Source organism: Chionomys nivalis, chromosome 13, assembly GCF_950005125.1.
Source record: "Chionomys nivalis chromosome 13, mChiNiv1.1, whole genome shotgun sequence".
Classification (NCBI taxonomy): Eukaryota; Metazoa; Chordata; class Mammalia; order Rodentia; family Cricetidae; genus Chionomys; species Chionomys nivalis.
This window is the reverse complement of record NC_080098.1, coordinates 25,250,455-25,269,889: the sequence shown is the minus strand read 5'-3', so window position 1 is coordinate 25,269,889 and position 19,435 is coordinate 25,250,455. Positions and strand designations below refer to the sequence as shown.

The following is a 19,435-nucleotide window of genomic DNA, read 5'->3' as shown; positions in this document are numbered from 1 at the left end:
CTTGGGCCATTCCGAAATGACAAAGAACTGCCAAAAATTACCTGTCCCATCACCGTTGAAAAACTCTGATGTAGGGGCTGGAGAGATAGCTTAGAGGTTAAGAGCACTGCCTGCTCTTCCAAAGGTCCTGAGTTCAATTCCCAGCAACCACATGGTGGCTTACAACCTTCTGTAATGGGGTCTGGTGCCCTCTTCTGGCCTGCAGGCATATACACAGACAGAATATTGTATACATAATAAATATTTTTTAAAAATTAAGAAAAAAACTCTGATGTAGATAAGAATTTGGGACTACAGAAAGTTGGGTTGGTTGTTTATTCAAAATATTTATTATACGGTAAGATATTAACTGTCAACCAGGTAGTAGTGGCACACGCCTTTAATACCAGCACTTGGAAAGCAGAGGTAGGCAGATCTCTGAGTTCTAAGCCAGCCTGGTCTACAGAGTGGGTTGCAGGACAGGCTCAAAAAATAAATAAATAAATAAATAAATAACCTAATTGTCAAGAGACCTTGCAATATCATATTAAATTTGTATATTTTCTTTGTGACTAGTAGCTCAATGTTTTTGAAGTCCTAAACTTATTTTCAATAGTCATCATAGAAATTGTGACACATACACATATGGGTTTCAAGTCTTTTTTTTAATTGAGCCCAAAATAGAATTACATAGTGCTCTAAGTAAGTTTACTCAGACTTCAGATATAATAAAACAAACTTACAGTGCATTTTGCATTCATCAAAGCCTATAAATGCATGTTGTATAAGGAAGATCTCATGGTAAGCCTTTTTTGTTATGTTCTGTCTAGAAGTTATAGGGCTGGAAAGACTGCTCAGTGGTTAAAAGCACTGGCTGCTCTTCCAGAGGACCCAGGTTTGTTTTTTAGCACCTACAAGGCAGCTCAAAACTGTCTGTAACTGCAGTTCCAGGAGATCTGATGTCCCCTTCTGACCTCCACAGGCACCAGCACACATGTGGCACACAAACACACATGCATGCAAAATGTTCACGCATATAAAATAAAAATAAATAAGCCTTTAAAAGTAAGTAAACTCTAGTGGTTACATAAATATTCCATCAGATGCTGCGATATCCCTGTGTTGTATATGTGTGTAAAACAGTACAATAAAGCTAAAGAAATAACACAAACCAATAAGCCAGAAACAACTGTCATATTAATGTGATATAAAGTTCATAGACTACATTATGTTAGCCTTCAGTTGTTAAGAAAACATGGACTGAGCCAGGCAGTGGTAGCATAGGCGTTTAATCCCAGCACTCTGGATGCAGAGACAGGCGGATCTCTGAGTTCGAAGCCAGCCTGGTCTACAGAGTTCCAGGACAGCCAAGACTGTTGCACAGAGAAACCCTGTCTCAAAAAACAAAACAAAGCAAACAAACAGACAAAACCTGGACAGGGGCTGAGACAAATGTTTAGTTGATACAGTACAAGGATAATGACCTGAGTTTGATGCCCAGAGCACAGGTAAAAGCAAAGGACCAGTAGTGTGCACTTGTATAGTCCCAACACTGATAGGAGTCAAGAGAGAGGCACTTGGACCCCTGAATCTCACTGGACAGCCCTCCCTATCCTAATGGATGAGTTTCCACTTCATTGAGAGTATTGTCTTCAAAAAGCTCAGAGAATGGTTGAGGAAGACACCTGTTTCTACCTCTGGCCTCCCACACTCACATCTACACACAACACACATACACAACCATGTCTTTTTATCTAGTATTTCAAATGTGTTTATTAGGTTTGTGGGGTGGGGAAGTAGAAGAGATAGGAAATATTTTAGGAAGAATTTTTTTAACTAATGTACTAATTTTTGCAGATAAAAGTGGAGCCTATCATTCCACCCCCAAGTTCAGTTATCCCCAGATTGACTCTGCGAGTTGGTGCTGGCCAAGACAAGATGTAAGTATGAGCATTGGGAATTGGTGAGACCTACGTTCTCTGTGCTGTCCTAATAGATTAGGACTCTGCCAGACGTCCAGGTATGAACAGAGTCTGGACCAGGAACAGCTTGCTAATTTTTATTGGTTTCTTCTTCCAGGTAAAAGCTTTTTTCCTTTGCTTGGCATACAGGGTTCTATGCTCTCCCCACACTGTCTTCTCTTTCTGCAAGGTGAATATATGGCAGTGTTACTGAACAGTATCTGAGGTCCTGACTACCTGGGAAATAAGAGGTCGTGTAGTGAGTGGGTGAAGTGCTGCATTTCCCCCACATGAATACAGTGCCGGGCGTCTCAAGAACACATCATCTGTCTCTGGCAGAGCCTGCAGATTCAGGTGGTCTAAGAGAAAATGAGGAATGTCAGTCATTGTTGACTGTTTGTCTGAATTTTAACAAATCAACTTATCGGGTAACCTTTCTTTTTTAATATAGTTTTTACATTTTATGTGTAGGCATATTTTGCCTGTATGTATATACACCACATATGTATGGGTACCTGCAGAGACCCATTTTTCTTTAAGGGAATTGTTTTCTCTTGTTCATCCTTTAAGGAAGTGTTAAGACCTACAGTATTCTCATAGGCTCCTGACGCATTATGAAATATTAGTCTCTCTAGCAAGCCATGTTGAAACACTTGATTTGAAGAGCACACTGTGTGTGGCGTTTCAATGAAATTCATGAGTATAACTTATTATTTTTTCCCCAGTAAATGTGAAAGTGGAGCAGTTTGCTTTGCAAACAGTTATTAGAGAGAAAGCAGAAGGCTTTCAGTTTCCACTCAGATTCCGCATAAAAGCGAGAAGAAGACTTAGGAATTTATTAAGTAAGGAACAGATGTGTACTGGGCATAGTGGTCCATGTCTGTAGTTCAAGCGTATGGGAGAATGAAGCATGATAGTCAAGAATTCAAAGCCAGACTGGGCTAAGTAGCAGTACCGTAGCTCAAGGCACAAAAACTAGGAATTTCGCTTTTTTATTGAAATTTTTACTTAATTTTATTTATTCTTTGATAACTTAATACATATATACAATGCAATTTGATCATATACAACCCAATTCCTTACACACTTTATAGAACCCACTCTCCAAGCCTCCCACCTTCATGTCCTCTTTTGTTTTGTTTTGTGTAAGTAACCCAGAGTCCAGTTCCTGCTGCTTGCACACACTGTGTGTGTGGCCATCCTCAGAGGCCAGAGCAACTGGCTGCCATACCCCCCCCAAAAAAAGACTCCTTCTCCCACCCCACTGCAACCATCAACTGACAGTAGCTCCTCAGCTCAGGGCGGGCCTAGTGAGCCCCTCCTCATCAGGCTGGAGTAGTGACTGGAATGTTCTGTGTAGATGACCACACCCCTGTGAGTTCAGAGTGCAGCAGCCTTGCCATCTCTAGGACAGAGCCTTTCACAGCACGGCTCCCCTACTTCTTCCACAGTGCTTCATAAGCCTTGGCGGGGAAGGATGTGTGGACTCTAATGTCTCACCTAGGGTCAGTCTCTTATTCTTAGCACTGTGACCAGTTAACAGTCTCTGCACTGACTGCTGCCCACTGCACAGAGAAGCTTCTCTGACCAAGGTTGAGAGGGAATGACAGCACGAAATAAAAGGAAGACATGACTACTCCTAACGTATGGAGAAGATTTTTATTGTAGACGTAAGGGAGAAATCAGGCAGGGGGCTGAATATGGCTGGTAGACCGAGGGAAAGCAAAAGAGGCCACCAGACTCAAGAGACCAAGAGACCAGCATAGTCAAAGTGGATGAGTTATATGGGAAAGGAGGCAGAAGCCCAGTACCTGGGAGAGATTTAGGGTAGGGGGCGGGGGGGGGGGTGAGAAGTGCTGGAAGAAGCCTCAGGTAGGTGTTGGGTGCTGCTGGGAGAACTGGCTGGTGTCTGCTTTAATAATGTTAATAGGCACTCCGCCATTCCTGTTGGGGTTTCTAAGACCTAAAGGAGAACAGCAGCACTAATTAATAGGTATAAATGTAAATATTTAGACGACATGTCCATTTAGTAAAACAACAGTAGAAGATTCCCCTACCTCTATCCAGGGCTGTGACTTCCCCAGCACTGAGCTCTGTTTGTGCTGTTTACAGTGCACAAGACCACTGTTCTCAGTTGATTTCATCACAAAGTGTGTGTATTTTACATACGGCCGCTGTCAGTTCTAAATGTCCGTCAGTTAAATTCCTCGGGATTATGAGGAAGAGTAAGACAGAGACCAAAATGGTCTTTCAGGAAAGTATATGCTCCTCTGAAGAGCTGAAGGACACTGTCCAGATGGTTCTTATTTTCTACCTGTATTCTCTGAATGCTTTCCACGGTGTTCCTCTTTGTTCTGCCTGTAGAGAGCCACATAGCAGGTGGTTTTATTGCTGACAAACAGAAAATCTTCAAAATGTGTTTGAATTCCACTCTTTTTTCTTCTGGCGTCTTAAGTGCCCACACCCTTGGACTTACTCAGGAAGATCAGGTGGGCCAATGTTCTAGGTCAGCTGTCGCACTTACCTAGCCTGCATGGCCTCCAGCTGTCCACATCTGGAGACTGTCTCATCTCTCTCAGGAAAAATGTTCTTGTTCATCATTCAGAACATACTTTTCCCAATTTCTATTTAATCCCTATTTTCCCCGTAGTTCATCAGTACCCAGTCAAACTCCCACACAGAGAAGCCTGGCCTCCTCCCTATAGAGAATTAAGATTTAAAATGGCGTTTCTAGTTAGTTGGTCTCTGCCCCGAAGCGTCTGTTGGTGATTCTGTTGGCTGCCTATTGTTTTCACCTTTCAGTAAGTCATTCATATTCCTAAGAAACTGGAAGATGTGAGGACTGGATCCTATTACTCTGGATCAAAACGTCCAGCTTGAGGGAGATTAGAATAGCTGGGATTCTAGAGATTGCCCTCAGAAGCACAACGCTATATGACATGTAACTTGTAGATACCCGGAAAACAGCCGCCCTGTGATATGAGCGATTCATTATTTGACCAAGGCAGGTATACAAGTGTGCTAGACAAAGAATTTTTTTTTTTCCGGTTTCTCGAGACAGGGTTTCTCCGTAGCTTTTTGGTTCCTGTCCCAGAACTAGCTCTTGTAGACCAGGCTGGCCTCAAACTCCCAGAGATCCGCCTGCCTCTGCCTCCTGAGTGCTGGGATTAAAGGCGTGCGCCACCACCACCCGGCTTAGACAAAGAAATTAAGTATTACACATTACGTGTTAAAGTCAGAGGGAGGTGGAGACTCAAGTCCAATGGATTTCATATAAACATAAATTCAGTAAATATATTTGAGGATGCAAAGATCTAAATTGGGGGTTAGTAAACTCCATCCTGGTAGCCATATTCAACATACTACTTGCATTTGTATGACCTGCAAACTAAGAATTTTTCTTGTGTTTTTTTTCTTTTTCTTTTTCTTTTTTTTTTTTTTTTTTTTTGATTTTTGAGACAGGCTTTCTCTGTAGCTTTGGAGCCTGTCCTGGAACTAGCTCTTGTAGACCAGGGTGGTTTCGAACTCACAGAGATCCGCCTGCCTCTGCCTCCCAAGTGCTGGGATTAAAGGCGTGCGCCACCACTGGCTTCTTGTGTTTTTAAATGACTGAAAAACTTAAAAGACTATTCTATGGGGCTGTAGAGTTGGCTCAGCAATTAAGAGCACTTGTTCTTCTGGAGGCCCAGAGTTCAGTTCCCAGCACCCACATCAGGTACCTCACAGCAACATGTAGTTCCACATCCAGGGGACCTGCACCCATGTGCACATACTCATAAAAATGTTTAATTAGAAATTTAAAATATTTTGTGACACATGGATATTGGGTAACATTCAAATTCTAGCTATCTTTTATGGTAGCAGAGTAAGGAACTATTCTGCTATATTATAGTACTCTATTCTATGGCTGTAGTGACAATAAAGTAGGGAATCATATAAGTGTATGTCTAGTTATTGTCTGTATACACCTGGGGGTGAGCTAATACTCTTTTAAAGTGAAATTAATGAGAAGACTGGGTTTCAAAAACAAGGGAGTCTGTATTCCTTGAGGGGTGGAGGTTGTTTATTGCTGAAGGACAGAGTCTTTTGAAATTATGAGAGAAAGAAAAAGCTTTACAAGGTTCAAATTATACCCTCCCGTCGGAAGATCTTTAAGACAATATTTAGTTTCTAAGTCTTAAAGAAGTTAGGTCTTCTGCTCTTGATCCCCAAAAGTGCCTTGTGGTTACAGAGGGTCCTCTGTTCTCTGTTAGTGTTCCTCGCAGCAAGACAGCAGTAATTTGTTTTCCCTTGGTTTCACGTCCTTCAAAACTGTCTTCTAAAGGGGTCTATGACAAGCCAGTACCTTTTCCTGACAGTGTTAAAATTCAGGACAACTTTGCAAGGATCCCAGATTCCTTGAACATGTCTACTAGTAATGGATATCCTGGGTTCCCATTGAAGCACTAACCCCAAAAGTACCATTTCAACTGTGTGAGTGAGGAAACCACACATTCAAGTCCGTTGCTGATGTGTCCAAGGCTAGGCTCCCAGTCAAGCTGGGCTTTCAGTTTGCCCAGGAGCTGCTCAGGATCCTGGGGTTTCCCCAGCAGATGTGGTGACGAGGAATGCATGGGACTCACTGACAGCACAACTCTCCTGTGTCTGTCACCCTGACCTTACTTACCTTGCTGGCCTGCTTTATTTTGAGCAGTTTCAGGATAGATGTCTAACTGATGTCATTATCGTAGTCCTCGTCATGAAAAAATGCAGAGCAAAGTAATGTGACAGAGTTTGTTAGGGACAGAGTCCCTTCTTAGAGAGGATTGTCGGACACTATGTGTGTTGGTGCACGCCTCTAATCCCAGCACCCTAGGAGGCAGGGGCAGACGAGTTTCTATAAACTTGATGCTAACCTCGTGTTCATAGCAAATTCAAGTCCGTCAGAGCTACAGAGTGAGACCTTGTTTCCTACCCCCAACCGAATGTCAAGAAAACAACATGACAGAATAGGGCCTGCACATTTTCTAAGTTTAAAGGTCTGAATATTTATAAAATTCAAAATTCAGTTAAGCTTCATGGGAAAAGGTAATTTTCTATATTGTAAAGCATTAATAAAAATGTGATATGAATTTGTGCAAACTGACTGAGAATGATTCTTCCCACATGTTCTGCAGATGCCCTCTCTAATGCTGTCCTGTCACAGGTGCTAGAGGGAGCATCTTGAGTCTCCCCCACCCCCAGATAAGATCTCACTGAGTAGCTCAGGCTGACCTTGAACTGGAACTGTGGGCGAGTGCCCCAGCTTTGAGCCTCTGCCTTTTCCATCTGCTAGTCTATACTTCTCCCATAGACAGAGGCTCATAATGAGAAAATCACCATCTCTCTCCTCTGCTCTCAAGGTGATCCTGCCTGTAGGGCTGCCTGGACAGTGATGGGCCTATCAGATTGCAGTGTCTGCTCTCAATGAGAACACAGGTTCCCTCCAAGAGTTGGCAGTGGGTAGTCTCTTTGGCAGGTTTTGCCGTTTTCTGAAGTTAGTTTTGAATTATTTGGGGGACCGCTTTACCACTGGTAATTGTGTTATGCTGACGTTTTGATTTCCAATAACAGCTGGGTTGATTGCTTAACTACAGGAAGTTTTTTTCTTCTCCTGCCCATTCATGACAGAGTTGCTGAAAATTTGGTGTAGTCTTGTTTATGTCATCCTGCATTTTGCTTAAACTTGGTGGGGCTTTTTAATAGTTATAATATATTCATCAGTCCCTATATACTGTGAAAATTAGAGCTGAAGCTTATTAATCCATAAAGCAAGTTTCATATTTTAAAACATAAAATAGATCTAGATACTGTCTCTTCATTGACAAACTTTTGACAATTGAAATCAGTAATCATAAGGAAATACAAATTATAACCATTTAAGGATACTTTCAAGGAAAATAAGCATCTATTTTCAGATGTAGCCAATTTCAGTGTGCATTAACTGTAATTCTTCATTCTAAAGGGCCGAGGCAGGAGGATTACTGCAAGTTTGAGCCAGTCTTTGCTATGTAGTAAAACTCCGTCTGAAAGGTTGAGACTCTAGAAGGAGAGTGGGCTCTCACCAGAATATAGGACAAGAGCCAACAAAAGGAGCAAATGCCTTTTGTCACAATTAGAGAAAGGCAGGTAAAGTTTCTGTCCCATATAAGGAAATTAAGGACCAGGGTGACCAAGCATTTTGCACAGCATGGCTCTTTAGAACAAAAAACAAAAACGAAGCTGTGTGCTTTTCATTTTTGTCTTTAATTGAGGTGTCATGAATTGCCTGTCTTTTGCCCTGCCCTGGTGAAATTATTATAGAAACAGAAACATTTCCTAGATGTTTCCCATGTTTTAAACTAAATTACAGGAACAATGACAAAAAGAAACCCTAAAATTGACTATATTTAGATTTTGTAAGTGTGATTTAAATCTTACAAAAGAATTGCTGCTGATCTTTCCCTGGCTGCTGAGTAACTGGCTGTGAAGTCCTCTGTCTTCTCCCTGTGGTCATCAGTTGTCTCAGGGGTAGCTCTCAGCCACCTGTCACAAACAGGTAGTTAGATGCTTTTTTAATTTGGATCCTCAGCCATTTCTATTTATTTCTGGGGAGCTCTGGTCTTTGTCTCATTTTCACTGACCTAGAATTATGATGAACTCTACATTTAATATTTTTCCCTTGGAACTTGTAGTTTGCTCACCAACACCAAAGATGCAGTGTGTTTATTTAAGAGAAAAACTAGTCTGCTGTCAGAACAACCAGCTTTGGGTTTGGGGAAATGTTTTTATGACCCAGTAAAACAAGTGGAAAGATTATAATCAAAGCATTTCCATCTTGCTTGTAAACAATTACAGCAGACCTTACAGGGATGCCACATTAGAAGACTGAGCAAAATTTACTGGATTCCATTCTAATGCAATTAGAGCTAATTTTGTTCTTTAAATGAATAAAAGGTCAGCCAGTAAATCTAGCTTATCTGGAGTCCAGACTTCAATAAATTGTTTTATTTAATTTGTTGTAAAAGATCTTATCCTTAATGGGTCTAGGTCTTATTAGTTCACTTAGGTTTTAAAATATTTATGACCACCTTTTGAGATATGATTTGAATGATAGTTGGAAAGTTTCTCTCCACAGCTTTATCAAGGCCCAAGATCGCTAATTGAATGAATATAGGAAGGTACTTAAGATTTGTTATCTGAAGAAAAAAGCTGATGTGAACTTCCAGAATTTAAATGTTCTTTAGCCTGTGACAGGCAGAGATAATTTAGCTGTATTATGGTAACCTTTCAACTACTATCTGACGATAATTCTCCCTAAAGATCAACTTTCTCTCAACTCAGGTATTTATCAAACAATATATGCCTAGGGGCTGAAACATTTAGACCTCCTGTTCCATCATTTGCATTCTGTATTTTCTGTCTATCCTGTGGTAGATTCAGATACTTGCATAAAGATATTGAATACATGGAATAACTTGTGTGTTAACCTTTTCCACACCTACATTGGGAATATATAAAGTGGATATCCACATCACTACACGGGTTCAGTTTTCCCTTTTGTTCTTACCATTGTGGTCTCATTTCTGCATATAGAACTGACAAGCCACGTTGACCTGTCTGTTTGGATTTGTTCTGTGGGGTTCCAGAACTGCATGTCACATCCCCTCACAGCTTATCTTCCAAGTTCCAAGAAGGAGCACAGCAGCATCCGTACTGACCCATAAGGCCCACATCCTACCTTCCATCACCCCACAGCTCCTAGCTTCTCTGGGACCTTTTTCTCTCCTGCTCTTCTGCTCTGTGCCATTCTTCCTTTCTCTCATGTTTTCCTCCAGTCTCGCCTTCTCATGCCAAACCTTCCCCCTTCACCCACTTAAGCCTGAGAACCCTTCTCCTCTGCCTTCCAGATCACGTTATTCTGTTTTAACTCATCCACCTACTGGATCCTGGTTTCTATCCAAGAAACTTATAGCTTCTGTTTTAGAGAATACTTTCCTATTCTTTAAAAGTTCCATGCATTTATACAATGTGTGTTGATCATACCCGTCAGCTGCTACCTCCCTCTCACTCCCAGTAGTGCCCCATCCCATCTCCCACCCAGCTTCATGTCCTATTTTGACTTTTTTGGTTACTAATAATTCTCAAAATCCAGTTAATGCTTCCTATATGCATATGAGTATGTGGCCATCCACTGGGGCATATGCAACCCATCCCCATGGCTCCAAAGGAGGGTAAATTTCCCTACCTCAGCAGCCACCAGCTGTCAATAGCACCTCCATTTTTGGTGGGCCCTTGGGGGCCTTGCCCCACTTATGCTGGAATTTTGACTGTGAGTTGATGTGTGCAACAGCCACATCATGCCCCAAAGTTAACATGTCTTAGCTTTCCTCCCCATCTACAAGCTCTTACATTCTCTCCATCCCCACTTCCTCCAAGTTCCCTGAGCCTTAGATGATGGGAGGTTGATGTAGATGGTCCATCTATAATGTGGCTCTCAGTGATTTATACTTTAACCAGCTATGAGTTTCTGCATTAACCACCACCTACTACCAGAAGAATCTTTTCTAACCAAACAGGAAACAGTGCAAATCTATGGATAGAAACACAAGTATTTAGAGCACAGTTTAATAGCATGACCATTTAGCTAAACAATAGTCCCGTCCTGTCCCATCACTCAACCTCCCAGGACCTATGACCTTCCCAGTCCTATGACCTCGTCCCAGCTTTGGAGCACATTTACAGCAGTAGGCATGTAATCATCCCTCCTGAAGGATGTCTAATCAGACAGAATGCAGCTGGTTACACACATATATGTCATGCCACTCTTACACCAGTGGGCACGTCTTACCAGCAGGTCAGTCAGTGTTATAGAATGCAAAGTCTAGTGCTGAGTAAGACCATTGTTCCCTCTGTCTAGCAGCACCTCCTGACATTATGTAAGCCAAGTCATCAGAGATTTCTGGTTACTCAAGTTTGATTTCTCCATGTCCTGCAGCTGAAGTAAGTGGTATGTCTTCAGCAACAGAGTTTTAACATCTAGTTACGGTAGACAACCATGAGCTTGTGTTTAGGGTTCCTCTGTGGCTTCTTTGGCCAATGGCTGGTAGGGTGGCATCCCATGCCTGATACTGAAATTTTCATTCAATAGCCCATATCTTCTGGGAGCAGCATTGTTTACCCATTCAGAAGGATACTTTAAAAACATTTATTACTTATTTTAGTTAGCTTATAAAATAGTGAATTTCTTCTAGGTTTCTGTATGTACTATTCCCACATAAACCTTTAACCCCAAACATCTCCTCTCTTTTCATGTCACCTTCTATTCTCTCTAATTGAATTCTTTTCTTAGGTTGGAAAATCATAACCTTTTCACATAGCCTTCATTTGCAAGATTTGCATGCCTTATTTCTGGGGCCATTTCAGAGAGTAGCCTAAGTCCTGATAGCATTACTCCTCTCTGCTCCTCTGGGTCCTGTTGCCCATGAAACTCTTTATTATCCCAATTTCTCCCTACTTGTTTTGCGTCTTGTTCTCGTACCATCCCTTTTGCTTCTTCTTTCATGAACTCCTCTTTCTTTATACATCTTCCTTTCTTGCTCCTCACCCCCTACTCTATTCGTACTCACTCTTTATGTTTCAGTGAAGCAGTGATGATTATAAATCCTTTTTGTTTGTAGTATTCTACCTAGTTAATGTTGAGAAATGTTTGCCTAAATGGACCAATGTCATTGTCAAGCATATTTTGAAAAAATGAACCATGATGGTGTCCTGATCCTTACATGCTGGTTGGTGATGAACTCAGAGCTTCTATTTTCAAGCCGCTGTAGATCTTAGGAGAACTTGAAAGAAGGCTAAGACTGAGTAATAGAATTGGGATAGTGTGTTTATTTTAGACTACTGTGCTGAACAAGCAAGCTTCCTTGCTCAAAATGTTTAGTTCTAAGCAAAAAAAAAAAAAAAGGAAATAAAAGACTCTATACTTTGGTCTTTACCTCTTTTATATCTTTTGGGTAAAATCAGTGGTCCTTCTATTTAAAAACCATTTAAACAAGTACTGCTATGTGCGGAAGTACTTGACATAGTTTTTAAATATTTTTTTTTCTAAATGCAAAAATAATACATGGTCATTATTTTCTTTAAGAAGTTAACTGTGGGCCAGTGAGATGACTCTGAGGGTAAAGGTACTTGCCATCAAGCACCCACATGGAAGAAGGAAAGAACTAACTCCTACAAGTTAACTCTGACCTCCACATGTGTGTTGGTATACACACACAAATAAATGTTTTAAAACTTTAAGTTATCCCATTGGGGCTTTAAGTTGGGGCTGAAGCACTTGCCTAGCATACACTAAATTCTAGGTTCAATCCTTAGTACTACATTAAACCAGGCATGGCAAGACATGCCTGTAATCCTATCACTAGGAAAGTGGAGGCCAGAGGACTGGAAGGTTGTCTTTGCCTACACAGTGAGTTTGAGACCATCTTGGAATACACGAAACCTTGTGATGATGATGGTGCGTGGTGATGATGGTAATAGGTAGAAGAATATGAAACTTGTTTGTAATGATGATGATTACATGAAATGTTATCATAATAAATAATTAGCTGTTTAAAATGCATAGTTTAGAAAGCTAAGCTCCTTACCCCCCACAAATCCCATCCTTTCTCCCAAATACCCAGCACTAACATCACTATCTATTTTGCCAGTTTTTTTTTTTTTAAATAGAATTATCATATACACTATTCTATAGCTTGCTCCCACCTCCTGGCCATCGTGGGCATTTCATGTACTTTTATTTTAGTTCAACTATTAGAATACTGGTGTTGGACATGAACCAGATTTTAAACATGGCTGGAGCATGTATTATGACCTGGCTATGAAGCACTGATTAATCGTACCTGGACATGTGAGTTTTGTTAAAGCACAGAGGAGCAATGTCAGTAAGTAATACTACCAGGTTCATTAGTTTGGAACCAAGCTGAACAGAATGAGTAAATCATAGTTCAAGTGCTAAATGTTCCTCACCAACACCACTACTATTAAGCGATTCCGAGCCAAATAACTAAGGCACAGCGTCTTTCTGCTTTTTTATTGTTTTCAACATTTTATTTGGTCTATTAAATACAAAGAAATTAACATCTGTCTTGTAAATTTAGGTTACTGTCAAAGAGCCTTATAAAATAGACTTTTAATTGCGCCCTCTGCTTTCTTCTGGCCTCTCTAAAGGCATGGCTATCTTTCTTTGACAAGTATACATCTGTCTCCCAGTACATATGCTTTAAATACTGCCATTGCTCAGTCTTAAAACATTAAAAGAGGATAGCTCTTCTTGCTGGGCTGTGGTGGTGCACACCTTTAATTCCAGCATTCTGACCACAGAGGGAGGTAGATCTCTGAGTTCAAGGCCAGCCTAGTCTACCAAGGGAGTTTCCAGGACAGTCAGGGCTACAAAGAGAAACACTGTCTCAAAAAAAAAAAAAAAGGAGAAAAGATTTTACTTTATTTATATTACTTATATGTGTGAGGGAGGTGGGTGGTGTTTGCGTGCTGAGACCAGAAGAAGATGTCAGATCCCTCAAGAGCTGAAGTTACAGGCTCTTGTGAACAATCACATGTGGGTGCTTGGAACTGAACTTCTGTGCTGAAAGAGCAGCCAGTGCTCTTAATCACTGATTTATTTATATTTTTTTAAATTAAGTGTAGGTGTAGTGTGTATCCACATTTAGGTATGTGCACATTAGTGCAAGTGCCTTCAGAGGTCAGAGGTGTGGGATTTCCTGGAACTGGAATTACAGGTGGTTGTGAGTCACCTGGGAACCCAGCTCTGATGCCTACAAGAGCAATAAATGTTCTGGTTGCTGAGCTAGCTCTCCAACTCTGGTATTGTCTTATTGTCTCACTAGAGGGCACGTGGTGAGATTTATAGCCTTAAACAATATTAAATCAGTCATTTCACTAGACTTTGTGAAATGCTGGATTTTATTTTAATATGACCATCTCTTTAGTATTCATTAACTAAAACCATTCAATAAAAATATACTTTTCTTTTGTTATTTTGAAATGTAAATCAAACAGGAAAGCGCAGATAAATGTTGGGTGAATTCCTCCTGTTGTTGTCTTTAGAGAAAGGAGTTGGTAGAGCTGATCCAGAATTCCACTTAGTAATGATACTTGGATTTAGTCTATCTCTTCCCATGCCCCCTCAGCCTGTTTCCTTCTTCTTTTCTTTCCTCTTTTATTATTTTCATTTTCAAATTATCCTGTCTTGTCTAATGGTAATTCTTTCATGTTGTTTGTTAGATTCAATACAATCTCATCAGTGTTGAATAGCTTTTATGTATTTCCTATGTGTTATTGCCGATTTCCACAGACCTCAAATTAGCCATTCTTCCAAAGAACATTGATTCCATCCGTGGGGTAGGAACCCAACTCGGATACTAGAGGTGCCCATTGCTACTAGAATGTTATAATTTCTAGGCCTTTGCAAGGGACAGAACTAGATTATAGGTATATTTGTAAATAAAAGAAAATCAGGCAAGGGTGATGGCTCACTGGGTAGAATGCTTGCTATATGAATATTAGTGCCTGAGTCCAGATCCCCAGCACCCTTATAAAGACCGGGGCATGGTGACACAGAACTGTAATCCTAGCGCTAGGAGGATCTCTGGAGCTGGAGCTTGTTTTGTTTGTTTGGTTTTTTTTTTTTTTTTTTTTTTTTGGTTTTTCGAGACAGGGTTTCTCTGTAGCTTTGGAGCCTGTCCTGGAACTCCCTTTGTAGACCAAACTGGCCTCGAACTCACAGAGATCCGCCTGCCTCTGCCTCCCGAGTGCTGGGATTAAAGGCGTGCGCCACCACCGCCCGGCTCTCTGGAGCTTGTTAACCATCCAGTTCAGCCAATTTCTAGGCTCCAGGTTCAGTGGGAAACCCTGTCATGAAAAAAGTCAAGAAGCAATTGTGGAAGAAACTTAACTTCAACCTCTTGCTTCTATAGACCCACACGAGTGAGCACATCTGAACACACAGACTTTCATACACTGCACACACCTACAGGCCTTCATACACTGTACACACCTATAGATTTTCATACACTATACACACCTACGGACTTCCATACACTGCACACATCTATAGACTTTCATACATTGGTTTACCTTGGTGGTCACCCAAGTGGTCTCTCAGTCCCAAGTGAGGCACCTTCCAGGGCAAATATGTAGTCCTCCAATGCAGCAGGCCTCAAATCCAATTAGGAAGCAGTTGTTTACCCTCAGAGTATGTTGTGCTATTGTACCCATGGGCATATCTTGCCAGATAGTAAGTGATGTAGTATGGAGGGTTGTGATCATTAATGACCCTATTCCACCAGCAGCCTGCATAGCATCTCCCTGCACTGTGACACCCGTCAGCAGGAATCTTCATAGTTTGGTTTCTCTGTGTCCTGTATCCAGAGCACATGTCTTCTGCAGCAGGGTCTTTCTTGTATATTCACTGGGCATCCGGGAACAGTATCAACAGCCTGTATTGCTTTGGGGGCTTCTGAAATACCTGGCCAACAGCTATCTTAGGGATTTGCCCCACACAGTATTTTTTAACATTCTGCTATGGATGTGTGAACAAAATACCAGCCTCCTAAAGTCTCCTGATGTTTATCATCATAATTGACATGCTTGGAGATTTGTTCAGTTCTGTTTATTTTTATTCAAAGGCAGTTTTTAAAAGTTAATTTTCTGTGCCAGGTATAATGGCACCTACCTGTAGTCCCTGCACTTGGGTAGCTGAGGCAAGTGGATCCTTTTGAGTTCAAGGCTAACCTAGTATACATAGCAAGTTTCAGGCCAGCTAGAGCTACAGTGAGACCCTGTCTTAAAAAGCAAGTTGAATCTAGAGATCGTTTACCTAACTCCAAAGTAAAAAAATATATGACAAAATATATTCAGGGTTTTTTTTTTTCCCTTCTTCCCTTTCCTTTTACATAGTTACTTAGAGCTTACCATTTCATTTTCATTAGCACCACTATCGCTGTGCTGGATCTTTTTGCAAGTGTGATGGGATGTTCGTTATTAATCACCTATCTGAATGTTGGTGCCCTTCTAGGGTATTTTACAGATTTGAACATTTGACAATAGGAGTATAATCATTTGGGCCTCTCCCTTGGAAACAAGATTCTATAATGGTGATGTTTTTCTCTAATTACTTCATGCAATTTGTTTCATTTTTCAAATAGGTCATGCCTGCATTAAAAGATAAAATGTTTGCTACTTGATGTGTACTTGGGCTATGACAAGATAAAATACCCGTTTTATGAGGCGATGTAAATATTCAAGAGGCAAACCACAAGCTTGAGGAATTAAATCCATTTATCGTTGTCTTATAATTATACAAATGTTAAAATTTGAGCTGTGAGGATCAAGAAGAAAAAGGAATCATGATTGATTTGAAGAATCAACATAAAACTGATTCTCCTAATTGTTTTTGGGTATTTGATCAATGTGAAATATGGAAATGACTATCTCACTGTTTGGCATTCTAAGTACTAATACTCAAAAATAGAATTCTTCCCAAGTTTGGAATATTTACTTAAATACCTACGTTAGAAAAATGGAAAGCTTGATTTATTTATTTTCCATTTCCACACAACAAATAATCTTGGGATTTAACCATTTAAAGCAACAGCCGTTACTTCCTGGCATCTTAAGGTTTTATTTTTTTTTAATATTTATTTATTATGTATACAATATTCTGTCTGTATGTATGCCTGCAGGCCAGAAGAAGGCACCAGACCCCATTACAGATGGTTGTGAGCCACCATGTGGTTGCTGGGAATTGAACTCAGGACCTTTGGAAGAGTAAGCAATGCTCTTAACCTCTGAGCCATCTCTCCAGCCCCCATCTTAAGGTTTTAAACAGTTCCTTCTCAGGCCTTTAAAGCTGCTGACCGCCGGGCGGTGGTGGCGCACGCCTTTAATCCCAGCACTTGGGAGGCAGAGGCAGGCGGATCTCTGTGAGTTCGAGACCAGCCTGGTCTACAAGAGCTAGTTCCAGGACAGGCTCCAAAACCACAGAGAAACCCTGTCTCGAAAAACCAAAAAAAAAAAAAAAATAAATAAATAAAAAATAAATAAATAAAGCTGCTGACCAAGACAGCATCGTCTGAAGTCCTCAGTGTCTCCAGCTCACACAGAGCATGTGCTCCTTTGTCAGGTAGCTTCTGCACGTGCAGACAAAGCATCTGACTTCCCCAGTGAGTGGCCCCAAAGCGGGCAAGGGATGGTGTGGAGCACTTGTGGCCAGCCTTGGAGATCACCTGTAGTGACTTTCATATTATTTAAGTCTGCTCATGTGTGAACAATAGACTGACTAGAAGTTTAGGTCAGGTGTGTCTGGGGCTTTCCATAAAAGTAAAAAGGCAAAAGTAGAAAAATTAGTTATACATGTTCATGTCACAAGTCAACTGTGTGGTTTCACAGCAATATTGCTGTAAAATTTCAGTAATATTTTCTCATTTGTTGTAACAAGAGATTCATTTAGCAAATGTGAGAATGTTTTTCTTATGGGTGATAGTGTGTCTAAAATCTAAAATGAAACACTTAGAAAGAAGTAAATGAGTTGTGATGTAAGCAACATGCTTTTCCTCAAAGTGACTTTTCTCCATTGAATAATTTCTGTGTTCAGAAGGTCACATAAAATCCATAGACATGATCACAGTGCTTTTCCCTATGGTGTCGCCATTTAAAAGTGGCCATTCACTGTTCAGGTAAATAAGTGAGCCATTGTGAGGGAACTTTTGAACTGTGAGAGCACTTCAGTAACCAGTTATTTGGACTTCTAATTTAGATTACTGGTTTCGTAGTGTTTGCACACAATAGCTGAATAATGAGGATCATTAAACCCCCTGTGCAGAACATATCCAAATTGTGTTTGCCTCTAACCTCGGAGGCTCTGAGGGCCAGGAGGCAGTACCTGGCTCTTTATTGACTTGTCAAACTGTGAGTTTGCATTACAGCTCGTGACCCATTCTTTTTATTTCACCGATTTTGTGGTGGGGAAACAGGTAAAGAAATCCCTCTGACAGTCCCTTCTTCTGCACATTTGTATGAATAACACCAGTGTTTATAGCAGTTAGGGTACTGTGACTAAATCCCCCAAAAGATGTAAAGTTAGCAGCAGAGCCACCGTGGGGCACAGCTGTGGGCAGTATTGCTTTCTCTGTGAGACGTTGGCCCTCACAGGAAACTCCAGAGGGTTACTTACTGTGCAGTTCAATAGGAGGGAAAGGGCAGCCAGAATCCAGCATCACTCTACAATGAAATTGATTGAGTGTTTATACTTCAGCTAATCTGGGCTGAGGATGTGTATTATGTTGCACTACTACATGATTCTTCATATTGCTAAAATTAGATAATAGAAAATTTTTCCTTAAGAAAAAGAATTGCTTTTAAAATTGTGTATTCAACTACCCAAGTCACATAGAACCTATAATCAAATAACTCAAACTCTCTCAGAAACTGTCCTTTGAACTACAGAGTTGAGGAAGTAGGTCACTGTAGTAATTAATGCTGTCCCAACCCCTTGGAAGTAGGGTAGCTTGTTCTGTAAACCAAGTGCTCACTTTAATCTCTCTCTCTCTCTCTCTCTCTCTCTCTCTCTCTCACACACACACACACACACACACACACACCAATATATATACACACACATATATATATGTATATATATACACACACACACACACATATAGCTTTACACTACACCCCACCCCTTGAAGATTCGGCATATGAACACATATATCTTCTGGGACAAGCAGCATTCAAATTATAGCAGTATCTGAAGAACTCATTTATTAATTTATTATTTTAGTTGCATAAACAAATAGCATGTTACCAAAGACTTACTTTCTTGTTTAGGCTGTTGATCTCCATAACCATGAGAGAGTCATCTGTATTGTGAAACACTTTGGCTTAGCTTGGGGCTTTATGTCCTAATGTTTATAACTAAACTGCAACCAATATTTCACTAGAACATATTGGCTAAGCCATCATTTTGTTTAAAAGTTCCCAGAAACATTTTAAATTATATATTTTTACTTTTTCATTATTTTTATTACAAGATTTATATGTTAATTACAGATAAACCAAGGGAAAGTACCTTGCAATTCCAGCTTATAGAGACAGTTTCTGGATGGTGTGTGTGTGTGTGTGTTCCTTTGAACTTTTTTTGTAACTACACACATAAATATTCATGCTTTCATTTTTCTTCTTAGAAAGCTTGAATTTTATTAATGTGGTATTTTGAGACAGGGTCCTGCTATGTAGCCCTGACTGTCCTGAAACTCACTATGTAGACCAGGATGGCCTGAACTCACAGAGATCTGCCTGCCTCTGTCTCCTTAGTGCTAGGGCTACTATACCTGACTAAATAACACACTGTACACTGAGGTCAGCTTGGTCTACAGAGCATGTTTCGTGATAGCCAGGCCTACATAAAGAAACCCTATTCC

General features: G+C 40.6%; 1 protein-coding gene across 2 annotated transcripts in view; it reads left to right on the top strand.

The window, feature by feature from the left end:
- Taf3 (TATA-box binding protein associated factor 3) overlaps positions 1 to 19,435 on the top strand; it is a 148,124-nt gene that overhangs the window by 118,262 nt on the left and 10,427 nt on the right. For both annotated transcript variants that reach the window (XM_057788053.1, XM_057788054.1), the window contains one exon: positions 1,837 to 1,919. In XM_057788053.1, the coding sequence (XP_057644036.1) occupies positions 1,837 to 1,919 (83 nt within the window). The remainder of the gene's footprint in view (positions 1 to 1,836; positions 1,920 to 19,435) is intronic.